The 21,301-nt window shown below is 39.2% G+C and overlaps 1 protein-coding gene across 4 annotated transcripts in view; it reads right to left on the reverse strand.

Annotated features, from left to right (window-relative positions):
- Positions 1 to 190: 190 nt before the first annotated feature.
- Positions 191 to 21,301, reverse strand: part of zeb1a (zinc finger E-box binding homeobox 1a) — a 26,300-nt gene continuing 5,189 nt past the window's right edge. For 2 of the 4 annotated variants that reach the window (XM_077222363.1, XM_077222365.1), the window contains exons 2-10: positions 19,392 to 19,553; positions 17,673 to 17,720; positions 11,321 to 11,461; positions 11,004 to 11,206; positions 10,772 to 10,877; positions 8,456 to 10,071; positions 4,453 to 5,016; positions 4,183 to 4,354; positions 191 to 3,247 (exon numbers count right to left, since the gene is read on the reverse strand). In XM_077222363.1, the coding sequence (XP_077078478.1) occupies positions 2,667 to 3,247; positions 4,183 to 4,354; positions 4,453 to 5,016; positions 8,456 to 10,071; positions 10,772 to 10,877; positions 11,004 to 11,206; positions 11,321 to 11,461; positions 17,673 to 17,720; positions 19,392 to 19,553 (3,593 nt within the window). In that variant the 3' untranslated portion in view covers positions 191 to 2,666. Of the gene's footprint in view, positions 3,248 to 4,182; positions 4,358 to 4,452; positions 5,017 to 8,455; positions 10,072 to 10,771; positions 10,878 to 11,003; positions 11,207 to 11,320; positions 11,462 to 17,672; positions 17,721 to 19,391; positions 19,554 to 21,301 lie in introns of all 4 variants that reach the window. The other 2 variants (XM_077222362.1, XM_077222364.1) reach the window with 1 other exon arrangement.

Consider the following 21,301-nt stretch of genomic DNA (forward strand, 5'->3'; position numbering starts at 1 on the left):
AAAATCACTTTTCTGATTTTCAAGTTTTTAAGAATTATAGGCTTGTTTAATTTTGGGTCTAAGTTTTATATTAAATGCTAAACATCGTCCTGGATAACCAAGTATTGTGTAAAAAATTTGTAATATCATTAAATATTACCATGCTTTCACTAAATTTGTTTGAGAATGAATAAGTAATTAAGAAATGACCTGGTGCTTCACTTCATTTTATTTTATGGGGCATCATAAAAGGAAACAAAGGAAGAAAAATCTTACAAGTAGGTTCATCAACACCTCATGGAATATGTGACATTTACACACACAATGCAATGTTGGCACAAATGAAAATAAATGTAAATGAAATGGGTTGACTAATTTTGGTTCCAAAATGGCAATTTCAACACCAGTACAACAATATGAATCCATGCTCTTTATCACAGGTTTAAGGGTCATTTACTATAAATTACCGTGAAGCTGATGGAAAAGGTTCAGGATTTAATAAAAAAACAAAACGATGGGTGCAAATGTCTGCCTGATTGACTTTCTGTGGTAGTATTAAAAAATAACTTGAAGTTATAAAACTAATACTGTTCAGTTTGGATTTATATACTGTATATCAGGGTTTAACCTCCTTCGTGGCACTGAAATTCAATCTAAAATACATTGTGTTAAACTACAATGTGTATTAAACACGCAATAAATAAAGCAATACAAAAATAAGACGTATATAAAAAGGTTCTACAAATGAAACATTCATCAATGACAATAATACTGATGGTATTACACAATATACACATGCATAAACACAAAGAATAAACATTTTGAAATACATTGAAATTAATAATACTGTAAGGTCTGCTCAGACACAATCAACTAAAACATATTAATCCTATGCGCCTCTTCCAAAGTGCTGCTTTAATTGTGCACTTCACAGTCATATTACATACGGTCCATATTTGTCGTATGACTTCATTATGATACATTTTGTGTATATAGATCCATGAACCTTGGAAAGCTTAGAGAGAACACCTAGATGAAAAATATGGATTTCCTTATCAATACATTCCTATGGCTAGGAGAGAGAACAACTTTTTTTTAGGAGCGCAAGGTGAAAAGTTGTAACAGCTTGAAAGTGCACCATTTTGATTATCACAGTTAGATGGCAGTGTTACAAACTTTATATTTTTGTACATTTCTCAAATCAGTTGGGTTTTTGACCAATGTTGACATATATTATTTACCTTTATATTCCTGGCCAGCTGACTAAAGCCTAGATTGTCCAGTGTGACTGTGGAGCACTATTTTAACATTTGTGAATGGCACTTACAGCTTGGCGGTCTTGCATAAGGCTGTGGGTGTGCAGTTCCTTAGAGCATCACCTATGAACACAGACTGACACGCTACAACATAAAGCCACACAAAGATAAATGAAATAACAGGTGAAACTGCCTTCGAGGTTGAAATGACGAACCCTTTTTTTCCCGACTGACGGTTTTTGTTTTCATATGGTGCCATGATTGTGAAAAGTATCTATACAATTTTTTTAAACAGTTACGACAATCTTTTTGGAGTGCTTATTACAAAACATTTTTTCTCAATAGAATTACGATCTAATTTGAATTATTGATCAGTTGAGGAGTTCATTACAAGTGAACAGTTCAAATTATATCAACAAAGTGATTCAAGCATTCCTATGAATATTTCCATAATTAATGATTCGTATGATATTGAATCATTAATTCTTAATAACCAAGTGCAATCTAATTTCCTTCATAAGGCAGACAAACAATCACATGGGAAAACGAGGCAATGATAACAACAGATTGCCTGTTTAACAAGACAAAAATACTGAATGGTATTTTAAACTTGAGGCATTAAGTATCTGGTAAATCTCACAAAGAAATGCCCAGGTCATATTTCGCACCAAAACAAAAATTTATATTTTGTATGAAAAAAATATAAATTACAATTAAGCATGAAAACCATCCTCTCTGAACAGTTTTTCTTTTTTGTTTATTAAAATAATCATGAATTAAAATGTATGGCATAAATTAAAATCAGTGTATACTTACAATTGTTCTTTACAAATGATGTAGACTTTTCAAAAGGGAGTGTTAAATTGTCTTCAAAATAATGCCTTTGATGGTCCTTAAAATAGACTTCATTTTCTTTATGCAAAATATAATGTCCTCATTTTTTTCTTTTGATTTTTGAAGTGAAATATGACCCTTTTGTGAGAATCACCCCCGTGAGTAAACCAGTTATACCTGCAGTGCAGAATTTTGTTTTGTTTCTGAAAACTTTAAAATACTGATTTTCGTAAACTTCATTGGCAAATATAAAGGTATAGAAATCTGACTGTACAGAGCAACAAAAACACATGAACACTGAAAATCTGACATACCGAGGTCGGTTCAGTAACGGAACAAAGCAAAACAATTGAAACTTTTAAGTCCTATGAAGTCTAGTTGAGTTGGAGTTTTTGTTTCTGCTTTTTTTCCTTGTTATACTCAAATACTTTTTTTAAAAAACAAGGAAATATTGTTTTGTAAATCAGGCACACCTGGGTTTTATACACAGTAAAGAGCTGAAACAGTTTCCATAGCAACCGATGATTCGTTTGATGAAGAGCTCATCACCTCTTTCATTAGTCCCACGTGAGTGACAGAAAGAGGAGCGTTCATTCTTCAGTCCTCGACTGCCATCTCTGTGTTTCCTTCATTTTGAGCGAGAACAGTGTCCTCTGCACTGCCTGAAATCTCCATAGCATCCTCCGTTTCCACGGTTTCCCCGACTTCCTCCTCCAGAGTGTCAGTGTCTCCGATCTCCACCTCCATAACCATTCCTCCTTCCTCTGTCTCTTCCTCCTCGTGTCCTCTGTCCTGCTCTTCCTCTTCCCCGCTCTCCTCCTCATCCTCGTATTCCTCTCCTACTCGCACCACTCTGATATCACTCATGTCCAGAGCGGATAAATCCTCTTCCTCCTCCTCCTCCTCCTCGTCCTCTGCGTCGCTCTCTCTCTCGTCTGAGTCGAGGTGAGAGGGAGGAGTGGAGGTGCTGATCTGTTCTGGCAGTTCATGAGTGTCCCTCTTGCAGTAAGAGTATCGGTGGTTCATGTGCTGAGAATAAGAGCCCGAGTGAGAGAAGCGTTTGCCACACTTGTCACACTGGTAGGGCTTCTCTCCGGAGTGTAGTCGCGTGTGCTCGATCAGGTGGTGCTTGTGTTTGAACGCCTTATTACAGATGGCGCACTCGTGAGGTCGCTTACCTGGGAATGATAGCGCAAAACGTTGAGTTTACCATAGAGGGGGTACAGATTAACAGGTACAGTGGCTGCAAAATGTATGAATGTCACTATTAGATCATGGTGTTTATATATATATATATACATATATATATATATATATATATATATAATATATCACACACACACACACACACACACACACACACACACACTCCCCAGCCAAAAATAAAGTTGCTGTTTGGATTTAAATAGGCAAATGATCGGATCATTATTGCAGTGATTATTATGTTTCTAACATGTTATACGTTTGGCAACAGTTTTTCTAACCTTAATTGATAGTGTGTAGCTTTAATTTCTTAAACAACCATGTAGAAAGACACATCATGGCCATATTCCAGGATGACAATGTCATGATTCATCAGGCTCAAATTGTGAGGGAATGTTTGGTAGGAGCATGACGAATCATTTTCACACATGAATTGGCATCTCTGAGTCCAGACCTTAAATTCATTGAAAGTCTTTGGTATGTGCTGGAGGAGACTTGACAAAGTGCTTGACTCTTGCCTTGTTAATACAAGATCTGGACCAAAAATTGATGCACCTCTTTTGGTCACGATCTTGTATTGACAATGCAAGAGTCGAGGACTTCGCAAATGTCTGATGCCAACTATTGGAGGATACATCAGTGCATCAATAGTTTTAATATTTTACTTTTATACATTTTGCAGACTATTGCATCCAAAGTGACTTATAGAGTAATAAAGGTTTATATTTATTATTATTAGTAGTAGTATTTTTTTTTATATCAGCATTGTTTTTCTGGTAAATCAAACCCAAGACCTTGGAGTTGCAAGAGGTTGCCAGCAGTTTATCTACAGGTATATTTTGTTTTCTAATACTATATTAATACCTTTTCAAGTGTCCAAATGCTGTAAATTATGTGTGGCTTTACGTACCCGTGTGTTCATACTTGTGTCGCAGCAGTGAGCTGCTCTTCTGAAAGATTTTGTCACACAGATCACAGGCGTACAGGCCCCCGACAGTCTTCCTCCTCTTCTTCATGAGAGGTGAATCTTCATCGTTCTGGTCCTCTACCCCTGACACGCAGTCAGAAGCGATGTCCGGGACCTGCTGAGCGAGAGAAACACAGAACAAGGAGTCTGGAATGATGTTCTGAAGAAAGGTATGTGCAGACCTTAATGTTTGTGTGTATTTGTTGTGCTTACCGGACAGTTGTTGAGTATCACCGTCCCCTTCGTGTCTGTCGAGACACTGTCAGGGGTCTTGATGCTTGAGTTGGTGGTGTAGGTGTAGGTGAGCTGAGGAATCAGGATGGTTCGTTTGTTACCGGATATTGCAGTGCCGATGCACGGAACACCACCTGGCTCTGCTATGGCAACCAGTGTTGGCAATGACGCTGTCATGATGTTTAATTGACCTGTGGTGCCCTGTGTCACATAGATGGTGTTTCCTGGCAACGGTTGTTTCTTGAGGCAGGTGAGGTTGAGCGGTTCCTTTTGAGTGGAGACCGGGAGCTTAGTGGTAGTGCTGGCTTGAGTTGGGCTGGACTTGGGGAGTGAGAGGTCCAGCGGTTCAGACTGCAGATCCTCCTCTACGTCTTCTGTCTTTACAATGACGAGATCATCGGTGGAGAGACTGGTTGGAGGGGAGGCGGGTGAAGCGGCACTTTCATTTTGGGTGTCCTCTGAGGTGTCATCAACGGGTTGAGTGGGAGTGCAGGTGGCTTGAGTTGAGTTTGTTTCTTGAGACACAGCAGATGGTGTTTTTTTCTTGGTCACACAAGAAAGTAAGACATTATTAACATGTTTTGGAACAGCTCATTCATTTTAAATGCATCATTAGTGACCACCTTAGAAATAGTTTTTTAGGCCTTGACATGCTTATATAATTGCCTTGTGCATTAAGTGAAAGCTTTAACATGTCTTATAATTATAATGAACTATAATTAAGAAATATTATATTATGCTTTTAATATCTGTAAATATATTATGTATATACACTTTTTTAAAGATTTTTTAAAATGTTTTTCAAAGAAGTATCTTATGCTCCCCAAGGCTGGATTTACTTAATCAAAAATACAGTAAAACAGTATATCTCACAAAAGTGAGTACAACACTCACATTTCAGAAAACATTTTAGTATAACTTCCCTAAGGACAATACTATAGAAATGAAACTTTGATATATTTTACAGTAGTCATTGTGTTGCTTGTATAGCAGTATATATTTACTGTCCTTTGAAAATAGCTCAACATAGCCATTATTGTCAAAATAGCTGGAAACAAAAGTGAGTACACCCTAAGTGAACATTTCAAAAGTGTGTCCAAAGTGTCAATATTTTGTGAGAGCACTATTGTTATCTAGCACTGCCTTAATCCTCCTAGACTTGGAGTTCACCAGAGCTGCACAGGTTGTTGTTGGGACACTCTTCCTCCATAATGACATCATGGAGCTGCTGGCTATTAGACACATGGCGCTTCTCACCTTCTGCTGGATTGATTCCACAGGTGCTGAATTCCACATGGTTAAGCCACGCCCCACAAACGCGATGAGCCAATCACAGTGCGCATAGCTCCCAATACACTCGGACATTCTCTGCTTCCACGTCCATTGAAATGCATTGCAGTTAGTCAGTTTTCATTCATTTTTATGTTTTCTCTTGTCATTTTAAGTTTAAAATGGTCAAACGGTGTGCATTGAGTACATGCCACTCCGACACTAGGTATCCCGAGAGGCTGGGCGACAGTGTGTATTTTTTACCCTTTCCCAATTAAGCCACATCTCAACCGAGATAAGTGTCTGCTCTGGATTAAGTTATGCGGTAGACCACAACACCAACTAAACGTGGATAAATTAAACAAGGATGTCTACATCTGTTCTAATGTAAGTCAACAACGTATTTGAATGTTATCTTTAAAATCTCTAACGTAACGTTAGGCTAACATTAGCCTAACATTAGAAAACATTAACGTTAGCTTCTAGCTGCGTTGTACATCATGTCACTTAGCTTCATTAACGTATCTGTAAATAACTGAGATAACAAATGTTAGCAATGTTGTGCTGAATGATTCATGTAAATACTGTAGCACCAAACTAACGGAGAGGTACTCTTGGTAAAGATGGTAAAATGGCTTGTCCTGGAAACGTATGTAACTTAGACCTGTACATATTTAATTTGATCATGAACCATTAATTACATATTGAAGCACAACATTTTAGACTTTCTACCAAAACAACTGGGGAACTTTGTGTTGTTGTTTTTTTTAGCGAAACATGTAGCCTTTTCACTCCTCTTCAACGTAACTAAATATAGCGCCCGTCACCGAATGTTGCCTGTTTGTCCGAGTGAGTGGAGGGGACGTGGCTTAGCCATAGGTCAATAGGTTTCAGGTCTGGAGAAATACTTGGCCACTCCATCACCTTCACCTTCAGCTTCCTCAGCAAGGCAGTTGTCATCTTGGCGGTGTGTTTGAGGTCGTTATCCTGTTTCTGAAGGGAGAGCATCATATTCTGCTTCATAATGTCACAGTATATGTTGGAATCCATGTTTTCCTCAATGAAACGCAGATCCCCAGTACCAGAAGCACTCATGCAGCCCCAGACCATGACGCTACCACCACCATGCTTGACTGTAGGCAAGACACAATCTTCTTGGTGGTACTCACCAGGGCATCGCCACACATGCTGGACACTATCTGAGCCAAACAAGTTTATCTTAGTCTCATCAGACCACAGGACCTGGTTCCAGTAATTCATGCTCTTGGACAGGTTGCTTTCAGCAAACTGTTTGCGGGCTTTCTTGTGAAGCAGCTTCAGAAGAAGCTTCCTTCTGGGACGACGGCCATGCAAACGACTTGTTGCGGTGTGTGGCGTATGGTCTGAGCACTGACAACCTGACCTTTCACTTCTGCAACCTCTAAAGCAATGCTGTCAGCACTCATGCGTCTGTTTTTTGAAGCCAGCTTCTGCACCTGACGCACAACACGAGGACTCAACAACTTTGATCTACCCTTGCGAGGCCTGTTCCGATTGGAACCCATCTTGGAAAACCACTTTATGACCCTAAAACCACTTTAAAACCACTTTATGACTCAGTTTCAGGGTGTTACCAATCTTCTTATAGCCTAGGCCATCTTTGTGGAGAAAAAACAGTCTAATTCTCCAATCTTTAGAGAGTTCTTTGCCATGAGGTAACATGTTGAACATCCAGTGGTCAGTATGAGAGAATTGTACTCAAAGCACCAATTTTAACTGCTCTAATACAATTTACACATATTTGTATGGTCCTGTCAAGCAGACAAAAACATGAACATGATGACATAGGACATGTGGCTTTGCATGGTTAAATGACATACAGCTATTATCACTTAGGGTGTACTCACCTTTGTTGCCAGCTATTTTGACAATAATGGCTGTGTTGAGTTATTTTCAGAGGACAGTAAATACATTCTGTTACAAGCAGCACAATGACTACTCTAAAATATATCCGAGTTTCATTTCTATAGTATTGTCCCTTGAGAAGATATACTAAAATGTTTGCTGAAATGTGAGGGGTCACTCACTTTCATGAGATACTTGTGTGTGTGTGTATTAGTGTGTTTGTGTGTGTATATATATATATATATATATATATATATATATATATATATATATATATATATATATATTCTTTTTTTTTTCCAGCATCATTACTCCAGTCTTCGGTGTCCCATGATCCTTCAGAAATCATTATAATATGATTTGATGCTCAAGAAACATTTCTTATTATTGTCAATATTGAAAACAGTTGCTTAATATTTGTGTGGGAACATGATGCATCTTTTCATAATTTTTTAATAAAAAGCAAGTTAAAAAAAACAGCATTTATTTGCTGTTAGCAATGCAGGTCTTCACTTTTGATCAAATTAATGTCTTTGCTGAATAAAATATTTATTTCCAAAAATCTTACTGAAAATCTTTTGATATAATTAAATAAACATGTATTCTGTATTTGTAAATATTTTTAGAATTTAAAATATTGTCATAACTTCTCTGAGCTTCATAGAAAATCATATAAGCTTATTTAAACATGAATTCATGTTAAATAAAAATAAATGACTTATTGTGTATCTGTGTTGAACTTTAACTTAATTGCACAATTATTTGTATTCATAAGAGCCCTAATTGTGACAGTTCTATTTTACAGTTCAATAAAATATTTTGTACTTACCTCTTTGTTGTTTTTCGGGTTGCTTGCGCCCTGGAGCAATATCTTTTTCGAACGCATCTTCTGGTACCACTTGCTGACCGCCTGTAGAGGTAACTTGACAGTCTTGGCCACCTGTGCCAGCTGCCCGTCAGTAGGCTCTGGGTTCTGACTGTAGGCCTTCAGAAGAGGAAGGAGGCGTTCTGCTGCTCCACTCTTATCCTTATCCAGTAGAGAGGTGAGAGAGATAGTTGTAGGCGACGCTTTGGCGTCACTGTCTTGCGAGTCTGCGAGCTTCCGTTTACTCTGGGAGCTGTCACAAACCAGACATGTCACATAGTTATGGAAGTTATCTCCGCAGGCGACGCCACTGTGAACCGTTCCAGAGTGTGAGACTGCATCAGTTGTTGCTGTTGTTTGTTTCCCTTCCTCTTTATTCCCATCTGTCTGCATCTCTTCCTTCTCTCCTTCACTCTGTATATCGGTCTCGATCTTGGACGGAGAGTCTGGTTCGGTTTTGATTTTGATTTCGGGGGGTGCAGTCAGGTTTTGTGGTTCACAATTATCCTCCAGTGAACTTGTGTTTTCAGTTGTCTCTTTTCTTTCTGCTGCTGGTGTGTTTGTAGTTTTGTCTGGGGTTAATTTCATCTCGGTGCCCTGCGTGTTGGGATTGGCGACAGGTATTTGTCGAACCACAAGGCTCTGCGACCCATCTGCCCTCCTCACTAGCAGTAAAGTTTGCTGGGTGAGCTTAGGTTGTGCCGCCCGAGCTTGGGCCAACCTTGCGGCCTGCGCTGGCGTTATCTTAATGATAGATGGCGGTTTGCTTTGGACTGGTTTAATTATATTTACCTGTGTAGGTTTAGGTGTACCAGATGTTTGGGTTTCGGTCAAGTTGGATTGTACCGAATTATGCTGGATCACTTTTGGCTGTGCGATGTTAGATGCTGTAGATTTTGCTTGCGCCATACCGGTTTGGGTCACTGTGGGCTGCACTGTGTTCACTTTTACTCCCTTGAGTTGTGGGTCTAGCTGGGGGTTGTAGTTGATGATAATTTTGGTATTTCCGTCTTGTCCCACGACCGGTAGAGAGATGGCGGAGATCACTTGGGGCTGTCCCTGCTGTGGCTGCAGCATGACAGCTTGCGTCTGCGCTTGGCCTATGATTTTAGCATTTGTTCCGTTTGCATTACCACTAGTCAACACCTGCCTGCCCTCCATCGCAGCATTCAGCGCGTTCTGTAAGTCACTAAGGTTGATGCTGATTGGCTGGACCAGCCCGACAGTGGGCAGGACCAAGGTTTGGATGACGCCTTGCGGAGCCACGACCCCGTTGGCATTTGTGCCGGCTATCGTTGGTGTTGCTGGCGCAGATTTGGGTTGGTGTTCAACAGGCTCCTGTTTGATCTGTTTCAGGGGGAGCTGCTCTTGCAGAGGCTTGTTGGTGATTTCCACCTTCTCCCTCAAAAGGATTTGTGTGGGGCGAGAAATGGTAAGAGTTGTTTTCACTCCAGGTGAGCGAGGCAGGCCGTTGACCGATTTGGTCACGCTCGCACATTTCTTACTGCTGATGTGAGAGCTGTAGGACCCCGAGTGAGAGAAACGCTTCCGACAATTAGAGCATTCATATGGCTTCTCACCTGTAGAAACACAGAGATAAAGAAGCTTATGGATTATAGTATATGTAACTAAGTATATGTAGTTACTGATATACACTACTGTTCAAAAGTAAATTTGAAGAACTCAGCATATTAGAATGATTTCTGAAGGATCATGTGACACTGAAGACTGGAGTAATGATGCTGAAAATTCAGCTTTGCATCACAGGAATAAAATGCATTTAAAAATATATCAAAATAGGAAACGGTTGTTTTACTGTTTATTTTATTTAAGATATTTTACTGTGTTTTTATTGAATAATTGACCTGTTTTAATTTGCTTATTTCATTATCCTTCTGAAGGCTATTATGGAAGGCCTCAGAGGAGAAAAAAACAATTACACAATTGCAACTTTATCTTACAATGTAACTTTTATTTTATTTTATACCGATAAGCAAACAAGCAAACAAACCAAAAATCTGCCTCTTAAAAGATGTTTCCCTCAGACATTGAAACTAAACCGTGTGAAAATGTCTGTGACTGTACAAAGATCATAAATATTAAATTAGGCACTTGTCGTTTTTCATATTTGGCGGTCAATTCTATATAAATATCGTTTACTGTATAACATTTGCTAATACGTAAACCCTTCTCTGGAACAGGGTTTCATAGTCTAGGGTTAAAACTGGTGTTAATCCTAATGTTGACTGTACTTAAGTTGTGCCGTGTCTGGCAACTGACCGCTGTGAATGCGCAGGTGCTCCTTCAGGTGATGTTTGTATTTGAAGGCCTTGGAGCATTCTGTACACTTAAACTTTCTGTTTCCGCCCGACTGAGAAATAGTCCGCTGTGAAAAGAGACAGGAAAAAGTTTGTTACTTCAGTTAGAGCTTTTGTTCACAGTCACATGTTGACTCACTGTCATTTCCTCCACAGAGGTGTGAACATTACAAAGGTGTGAGTACTGCTTGTACCTGCTCTCGGACGTGTCTGTGTGCGGTCATGTGACGCACGAGCTGCGTTCGGTAGGTGAAGGTGTAGCTACAGAGGGAACAGCAATAGTTGTCATCGCCCTTTTCATGCCGTAGTTTAATGTGCTCCTTCAGCGACGTATGACGCTTGTAACCGCGGGAACAGTGAGGACAGGTGTGCAGTTGGGAGAATGCATCAGGAGTACCTGACAGAGAGAGAGAGAGTCGTAATCAATCTAAATCTATCCATACAACTGATGGCATGATGATGAAAAGCTGATGGCAATTGAAGGAAAGACAAAAAAAACCTTGATTGTTACCGTTCTCATCATGGACCCCTCGTTCTGGCGTTCTCTGATGCTCCTCCTGGCCGTCTGAGTGAATAGGTTCAGTTTCCGTCTGCTTTTCCTCACCGGCCACATCATTATCAGCACTGTCTTCCTCATCAGTGACACACTCCTCTTTCAAACACACACAGGCAGATTAGATCAACTAAAACACACACAAATACCCTCTTCTCAGCTTCTGGATCAGTATCAAATATATTTGCATTTTTATTTGAAACAAACATATTGTGATACACAAAAACAAGGTATCTGAAGGTGTTTTTAAGAGCACAAATAAAATGAATACCATATGTGATTTATGTGTGGGGTAGAGCAACCAAACCATAAAAAATGACTAAAAACAACGATTTAAACAACTCTTATATCTTATTATCTTAGACGCTGCCCACACGGAGACGCGTTTAGCTGTATACGTACACATTTTTTATCGGATCGGCGTTTCGTCCAGACGGATCCGGCGTTTTGGGAGACTGAAACCGGTATTTTTTGAAACCGGGTCCCAGGGTGGATAAATCTGAAAACGACACCCTTGTGTTTTCGTGTGTACGGCCAATCCGTATATTTCGTGAAACGATGTCATCACCCCACGTGTCGACTAGTCAGACACGCTAAATCAGTAACAACAACTGCGACTACTTGCTTGAGTTCATGTTTCAGAAGCTACTGAGCCTCTTTTATTTCTTTCTTTATTATTTAGGCCTACTTTAATGTATTCTTATTTTATCTCTTTATTCATTTATATTTCTTTCTTATGCTATGATGTTTATATTTTGTCTGATTAAGACATTTCGTATTTTGTAGGGATGGGCATTTCAAGCAAAAATAATATTCGACGATCGCTGGGAATTATTTTATTATTATTCAAAAAACGCACCTCTGCACCCTCATGCTCACCTGTAACACGGCGTTCGCTCTGACATTAAATTTCTCTGTACTGTAGGCCTATGTTGTAGCCATTAAAGAAAAGTTAGTTTCATATTTATGTTTAAATATTATGTTATTTTTTTCCATTTCATATATGTTGATTATATGAAAAGTGAACAGCGTGAGTAGCCTAATCATAAGATGCGCAATATCGAAACACATCATTTTGACCACTTCATTAAGTTTTTTTTGGTATAAAGCCTTTCTTTAAAGTGAATTGGTATAAATTGTATCTTAATTTTAATCAATGTTTCATCAACCAGTTTCCTGGATTTAATAAATAAGCAAATATAGCAGACAATAGCCTATAATCAGGACATGGAGGCACCGAAGCGATAACACTTGCATCGCACGTCAACTGGAGCTTGTCTCATAAATGAACAGAAATTCAGAAATATATCTAAGCTTGAAATTTCTACTTTTAAACAAAAAAATTCAAAATGAAAAGAAACAGACAACTCTAATAATCCATATGAAGTGCGCATTTCTAATATAGGCACCTTCACAATATTGCGAAGGTGGCAAGTCAGCATCGTCACAGAAAACACTAGTTTATTAATAAACAATTAAAATGTCTCCTTGCTATATTTGACACATTCATAATGATTAGGCTATTTGCCGGTTCTTTGTGGCAAGCTTTATGCTTTAGCTAACTAATCGAATATTGTGACTCATCCCTATTTTGTACCAGGCCATTTATGGTTTTTCGTATTGTTCAATAAAGTTCTTGGTAAAAAAGAAAAGAAGCTAATGTGCCTAATATTACATACTGTATATTATTGTATACAGAGCGAAAGGTTTATGCGCAAGTCTTCTCTATTTTTAGTGTATCTGTGTCAGAAATACAGCGCCTCATACTGGTCTGGCATGTATACTACATCGGTTTGAGTCGGTTTCAGTGGTTTCGTGTGTACGCAGATATTTCTTGAGACGGTGCCGTGTTTACGGATTTATTTTTAGAACGAGGAAAAAAAGATCGGATAGGGAAAGCTCTGGCTTCGTGTGGACGTGGCCTAAATTGTTTAGATTTTTATAATGCACATTAGATCCACTGGCTGAATGAAAAATCACTCTCTGACAGTAGGTGGCGCTTATAGGGGTTCAGCAGAAACACAGAGGATACCCTGGTAACCCCTGTATACAACAGAGCTGAACTTTTTAGAAACGAGATGATTTTGCAGGTATGATATAATCAATCACTATTAGGTAAAAATTGTCATAATTCATCAACAGTAGATCATAAGCAGTAGCTTGGCATAAATGCACGGTATTCACTGAAACCGCAGGCCTGTATAATGCACAACAGTTTTTACTTTGAAACATGCAGTGCTCACAAATAAACCGTAGCCTTTTGAGGTTTAATATTCACATAAAGCCATATCATGATCCTCATGAAATGATAATTAAGACATTTCTAATAGCGTTTAAGATACTTAAGACCTTTTTTATTGCCTTAAAGGTGGGGAATGTGATTCTCTTTTTGGTCCATTTTTTCAAAATAACTTGAAATCCTATTCCTAACCCACTTACAGCCACTGAGTTAGAAGCACTGAAATGAAAATTAAGCAATTTAATCATCTGTGGAACGGGCAGGACTCGAAAAACTCCAGCCAATCATTTCCAAGACCACCTAGAATCATTGGACAGTAAGTTCGTCAATCAAACAGTCGTACCACACCCCCCTCTCCCCAGCGCGCGTGACCCCCTTCGTGCGCATACTCAGAGCTCGTGACGCATGCGCATCTCGTCAGTAAAGCCGGTTCCATGATTAGTAGTAAATCGTCATTACAATCTCTCGCGCATCTGAGTTTTCTTTCGTGCATGATTGCGCGTCCATGTTCTTCGAATGGGTGGAGTCAGAACCAGCGTTGGAGGAAAGAAGGTAGGACCATTTGAATTGTGTATTTTTAAAATCTGCCGGTCGTTTTCCAAATCACATACCCCACCTTTAAATTTGATCCAACTGAATTTAAGACTTTTAAGGGCCCGTGGGACACCGAAAAAACAACAACCTCGGCCTTAAGTGAAACACAACTTGGTTTAAATGGAAACGGTGTGACAAACACTGACACAGATTTTTTATGTTGGATGCAGGGTCCGAAATTAACTTTTTGGCTCACCTGCCACGGGGACTGGTAGATGAAAAAATCCACCAGCCAAGCATATTTTTTACCGGCCAAAATAATAAACAGCCTTTTTGTGTCACATACATTCATTTCAGTACATTTAATTGAGATAAGTATTATGTTGAATGAATAAGAGTACATAGAAGTCAAATCAGAGCAACAAATATAAGACATGGAAGATGTGAGCATGGAACTAGTGCTCATAACAGTACATTTGAAGGTTTTGTAAAACTATCAGATACTTTACCGAAAGTTTTACCGTTTTAAAATTATATATATACACACACACACACACACACACACACACACACACACACACACACACACACACACACACACACACACACACACACACACACACACACACACACACACACACATTTAGCTTTTTTGTTTGTTTGCTGCATGGTAAAAAAAAAACAGTATATATACCCTGTATTTGTTAAATCATGGGGTGCATCGACACGCGCAACCACACGCGCCTAAAGACATATTGCGCTGAGCAAGCACAATGAAGCAAGGCAAGCGAAAAGAAGTAGCTACTGTGTGGGACCATTTTGACAGAAAGGGCGACGAAGTTACTTGCAAAATATGCTACGTGGTATTAAAATAGCAGTAGGCCTAGTGCAAGTACAATACAATATCACTGGCGAAGCAAACATCCACAAGCAAATGAAAGGCGCTTTCCGAAATTGGCCACTCTAGCGAGACGTCATCTCTGTATTCCCGGGACATCTGTGCCATCGGAGATCCAGACTCACCCCAAATCATGTAGACATATTACTTTTTTAAGTAAAAACTAGACTAGCTGTGGATTGAGGTAGGCCTGCTATTTTTATTTGACGAAAAAACGTAGTCTGATGAAAAAAAGCGTTTTTTTCAAAGCTTCAAACTGATTCAGTGTTTTCTTTTTGTCATCTTAATTTGTTAATTCTTTAAGTTAAAATAATATATTCAGTGTTGGTCTATTTTGGGTGTGGAGAAGGTTCACACACGCTTCTTGAGGCACACACACACACACAAGGTCTCTCGCTCACTGCAGTGCGCGCGCTACACGGTTTGGAGCACAGTATGAGCGCGCTCTTTCTTTCTCGCTCGCTCTAGATTCCTGGAGATTTGAACTAATTTGCGGGCATCAGGCAGCCGCTATCAATATGCGGGAGACTCCCGAAACTTCCGCAAGACTTTGGATGTCTGGAACATCCACCCGCCAGTGTGGCGGATAGCCTTTTGAGATTTACTCGCCAAACGGAAAATCTACCCGCATTTGGCGCTTGGCGGGTGCTAATTTCGGACCCTGGTTGGATGGTAACAGTTTTTTTTTTTTAAAACAACAGTGTATTAATATTTGACCGGGAAATGGGCCAGTAAGGCCCACGCCTATGTGCTATGGAGGCGTGGACTGAGAAATGAGCTCATACACACCTGCTCCAGCCATCCTAGCCTAACACACTCTCACAGACATGTCAGCTACTTTTCCCTTTACCAAAATAATTTCAAGATCTTTCCATGTCAAGAAGGCCCAAGTGCCCAAACAAGCCATAGGATGGCAACCCGAGTATGAAACTATAAACTAGTTTGATATATCCTGATCCCATCACTCCTTTTTCTCCCTGTTTTTTCTGTTCTATGTCTTGCTGTCCTGTCTTAGGGCTGTAATACACTTTCCGGCTTTGTTAAATAGTAACATAGAAAAACTGGGCATCATAGACTAAACCAGTAGTTCCCAAAGTGGCTGCCGTGACAACTGGCTAGGGCATACCTGTCAACACTCCCGTTTTTCCCGGGTTTCTCCCGTTTTTTAGCCCTATCTCCCCGACCCCTCCCGGTTTGTTATTTTTCCCGGGAAACTCTCGTAATTTGCATGGCCCAAACTTCTTTATGAATAATCGGACCAATATGTTTGTCTAATGTTGACCAGTTGCACAAATCTCCCGGATTTTGAAAACCAAATGTTGACAGGTATGACAGTTTTTTCCGCAGAATTCTCAGAATCAACAGCCTAAAATAACTATTGTACCATATAATAACTTTTTATAGTATATATTTAAAAATATATCAAAACACCAACATATGAACTTGTCCAAACAAAAATAAACACTGATATTTCATTCATATTTTAAGTTTAATTCCCCCGCTCCGCTTAGCCCCGGCCTCTGTACTGGTGCGCGCTCAATTCTATATTTCACACCGAAATTGACAGAATAGGGCAAAGATGGAGCTAGCGTTCTCATACGTTAAAAACAAAAAAGCCTGCGCCTGTCAGTGAAGCACGATCTACAGGTTTCACTATCCTGAAATATCTATTTCTACGGGGATCTATCCATGTATCAAGAGGCTGTGCTTGCAAAAGCAGGCACATGTATCCCATTAAAATGCCTGTGACACAGTTCCATGCACAGATATTGTAGTTTCATTTTTTAATTTATAAGGTCAGGTTTGAACGAAGCAAATGAGAAACTAAAGACAAAATTTGATTGGAGTTGGTTATTATTTAAAGAGTTAAGTATCAATCTTTAAATGTTTTGTTCCAATGATTCCCACATAAAGTAATTGGTTCAAATCACTTGTTCACACAAAACAATCGTTGTCATAAAATGCTCTTGTCTGTTAACAATGGGTTGACAGTTTTAACGTTCTAGTTTACTTTTATTTATTCTGAGGTGAATTGTTGCTTTCTGGCTATAAAAGACACACAAAATGATATTCAAACTCACACAGACGCTTTTAACATTAAATAAAGCACATAAACAGTACCTGAGATTATCATACTTTCTGTTGTTGTTCCAGCCGCGACATTGCAGAAATAGAAACCGTTTCTAAAATAGGATCATCTAGTGTCGCTGTCGCGGTTAGGACACGGTGTTAGTATGTCTGTTGTGATGCTTTCATAATAAATTCATGCTGCTGTTTATGCTTCATTTGTTGTTTGCTCATCTAGATTTAAGGGGTGCCATGCTTTCAAAAAAGTTGGGAACCACTGCACTAAACGACTGAGGGTCACACACTACCAGACTTTCACGTTGTTCCAAACACAAGAAGTCTGAATAATAGTCTGAAGCTAAAAAGTTGAGTCTGTGCCCATCAATACACAACACGATTTTGTGTGAAATCTGTCTACTCCACCTGCCCAAAATTTGCAGACTGGCTCAACTAGCATCACCTCATCCATATTGCAAGTTTGGGGCAAAAGACATGTAGTGTAATCGAGCCTTTATACTGGTAAAAGCCTTTGAAATTAATAAAAAAATAAAAGTGTGTTGCACTAAACTGACCTTTGACCCTTATTTCTTGTATTAAAGCATCTGGCCCCAGGCTGCCATCTGTTGAAAGAAAAAAAACAAATCTATTACTTCATTGCTTTGATGAATCAATGAAGTACATTGAAATTAAAAATTGATTTTTAATCAATGATAGCTGCTCTGATAGACGCAAGATCACGGTAAACATGGTGAGTCTGTTTTAGAAATCAGGAATGGTGAGAGAACATTGTATTTGGTGCGTTTTCCGTCTCCAGCAAACAAAGTTTAAATCCAGTCTGGCTAGCATGCTTCCCATAATGTTTACTCATTAGATCAGTAGGCAGCCTTTTTTGGCTGTTTGAACGCATTCGACCACATGAGCGTTTACACTACGAAAGCAATCCGGTTAAATGCATTTTCGACTAGCTCAAAATGTTTTAGACCCCGTTTACACCTGTATTTAGCGATCAAAACGCATCTTAATACCAAGTGTAAACAGTGCCTAGATTATGTACCAGTTAAGGCTGTGACACAAAGCCAACGTCAAAGAACTAGCAGTGACAAAAGCTGACTGTGTTGTTGCCTCGCGTTGGCTGCGTCTGGACCAAAAAGCTGTGCTTGAACACATCAAAAAGACTACAGGCGACTGTCAACTAGCATGTGCGTTCTGTGCCAGCGTGTAGGGAAAAAACTCTCTATATCAGCCGGTATCAATCAGTCGATATTCATCATTCAAAAAGGGAAACTGAAACTAAGAATATAGATATACAGAGCGTAAACAAATCATCGCTTGCTTATTTTGAAAGTCAATCATGCTGATCACTATCTTCATTCTAGATTCTGGAATGCTTAGGTAAGATACTTAAAATTAGAACAGCCTTCTGTCTGTGGCGTTCGCTAAACTCAACAGCAAATCATAGTGATCTCTCTCACCGATGGTCCCGATGCCAATTCAACATGCTGAATTGGGGGATCCCCCGTTGATGTGAAAAACACACAGCAAAAACTAGCCCTTCAGACACTCACCGATGGCCGATTGTCGGCCATGCTGTGGTAAGATGTTATCTGTCAAACATCAATCATCCTTATTCTTGCATAATTACTTCAAATTTTTAGGTTACAAATGACCCTTCGCAAAGACCCGCCCCCCTTAGTTACTGTCGCTATGTCTGACAAGCTACGCCGCTGTCACGCACACACCATGTTCTCACGCAGTGAAAAATACATCGCGGATCAGAGAGGAGACTGACAATACGCTGACAGACAGGACAGACCAGGTTACTTTTCGGTTAGTTTTGATATTAAAAATATTAAACAAAGTCTCACCTTTCAAATTTGGTTATTTTTAAAAAGAAATTTAAACAATAAATACCGTTTTGTGGCTCTTTAATGTGTCGTGACAGATTGCTGTAGAGCCTCAGTTAAAGCTGCTCGTGAACCGATCATCTCTTCCTTCTAGTTCATTTATAGCATCAAATAAACATGAATGAAAACAAGAAGGAATGTTGTTTTAACCGCGGAAAGGCGTCAGTATATTCAGTTTTTCAAGTTCAAATCCTCCCATGTTAATCTACTAACTCTCCTGACTGCTTCGTCGGACAAAATGGCGGATGGCGAAGTATGATTGGTCAGATCACCTGGCAATCAAGCTCCCTGCGAAGGGTCAATTGCATCCTTTTCTGAAAACTTGATGTTTTGGTTTGTAACCCAAATAAATGCATTAAGTTTCTAATCTCTTGTTTGTTTACTCACCGTCCTGTGTGCCCGTGTCAGAGAGCTGTCGTGCTGCTTTGAGCTGGAATACTGAGGACTTTTGGTCAGGATCGTCAGCAATATTGTCCTCCTCCACAATGTGCAGTTTGTCTTCATCATCTGAATCTGAGGTCGCCTCCGGCACACTGCTAAAACTCCTCACTACATAACAGAGAGAAAGAGAATGGCCTATTCATTTTAAGATCACAGATGTTCCCAACGGCAAATGAAGTTATATTCATACTCTCTTAACTATTGGCCATGTTTGATGCTGTTAAAACACGTGCACATATTTGCAAACAGGACACTTCAAATGGCGATATATCTGTAATCAGTAACAGCTTTGATATTTTTTTTTAATTACTGTAAACCTAAAATGTAAAATTATTATGAAAATAGAGGGTTGACACAATCAAACAGACACACACACACATCCCTGATGAACAAATATATGAGCATGCATACAATAAAGGTAGAATTTGTGCCCTAAAGACAGGAATTGAGATTAGTCTAATTTTAGATCAGTTTCCTGCAGCCCAGAAAAGCTTTTTACCTGCTGTGAGACATCATCAGAGACACGTTGAAGAAAGGAAAGACGAGCAGTGTTTAATAGCATGTTAGCGATACGCACAAATAGTGATACAGCGATACAGATTTTGACACATTTCCTTTCTCTAAATCCGAGAGCTCTCGTTTTCAAATTGCGCACAAGCATATGAGGTACTGGAAAACGTGTGTGTGTGTGTGTGCGCGCGCAAGAATATTTCCAGATGTGCATGTCAAATTTGTGTTTTTAAATACAACCAGATTTAAGCTTCTATGGAGCTCATCCAGTTGGTTCTACTGGTAGAATTTTAGGATGTCAACAGGATGTGATGTAAAAGTGATCTGATTGTGCAAAAAACAGTTCCCGTTTAAGGTTTCTGTTCTCTGAAATGATCTGTACAAGGTCATTTCACATACCTGTGCATGCAAGAAATGGAAATTATGATTTTTTTTTGCCATACAGATGGAAAATTCATTCAAAAACCTTCTCTGTTCTCACAGCTGATTCAGATCTCTGCTGAATGTCTGTCCCATCCCTTGGACGGCTGAAATCACAGTCACTAGAGCAGGTGTGTAGTAATCAGAGATGCTTTTGGCCATGATAAAAATACATTTGAAATTGCAAAAATGAATTTAATTCATTGTTCCAGATACAATGAGAGGAGCATGCGATCGTCTCTGAATCAGCATGGTGGATCTCATTTTATTTATTTTTTTAAACAAGATGATTGATTGTTTCCTAGACTCCCTGACTTTTCACGGTCAACATAGATAATTTCAGTTATTTATATCTTAGTTTCATAAAGTACTTAACTGACATAAAAAGTGGTCCATACAAGCTATACTATAGTTCTCTGTGGCAATAAGAGACACTCATAATGACAAAACTGATTGATATGATTCACACCGTAAATTTCTGTCTGTTCTTTACACAAAGCTATAGACCATATTTAATTTTTAACTGCAATGAAAACGAGGCTGTGAGGGCTATAATTGGAGTGCATGGATTGTACTGTTGTTTAACAACATGGGGATTGTTCAGCTGACTAAGCATCTTTAAGAAAAAAAACTCAAAGTTGTGAGTTGTGAAAACGATGTGACCCAGAACCTTTATACAGGGCGTGCCATTGTGTAGAGACTAAGTCTATCCCTCACAGCCTTGTTTTCATCTGCAAAAAATTAAATGTTGCGCTGGCATCTAACCTGACTATGTTCTATTATATCAGTAGACTTTTAATGTAGCACGCGAGTTTATTGTATGGAAACAAGCAGCATGAACATTCTTCAGAATATCTGCTTTTGTGTTCTACAGAATCAAGTCATACAGGTTTGGAACGACATGAGGGTGAGTAAATTATGCTTTT

This window comes from Siphateles boraxobius, unplaced genomic scaffold, assembly GCF_051911475.1.
Source record: "Siphateles boraxobius isolate OS27281-9 unplaced genomic scaffold, OSU_SipBor_1 86, whole genome shotgun sequence".
Classification (NCBI taxonomy): Eukaryota; Metazoa; Chordata; class Actinopteri; order Cypriniformes; family Leuciscidae; genus Siphateles; species Siphateles boraxobius.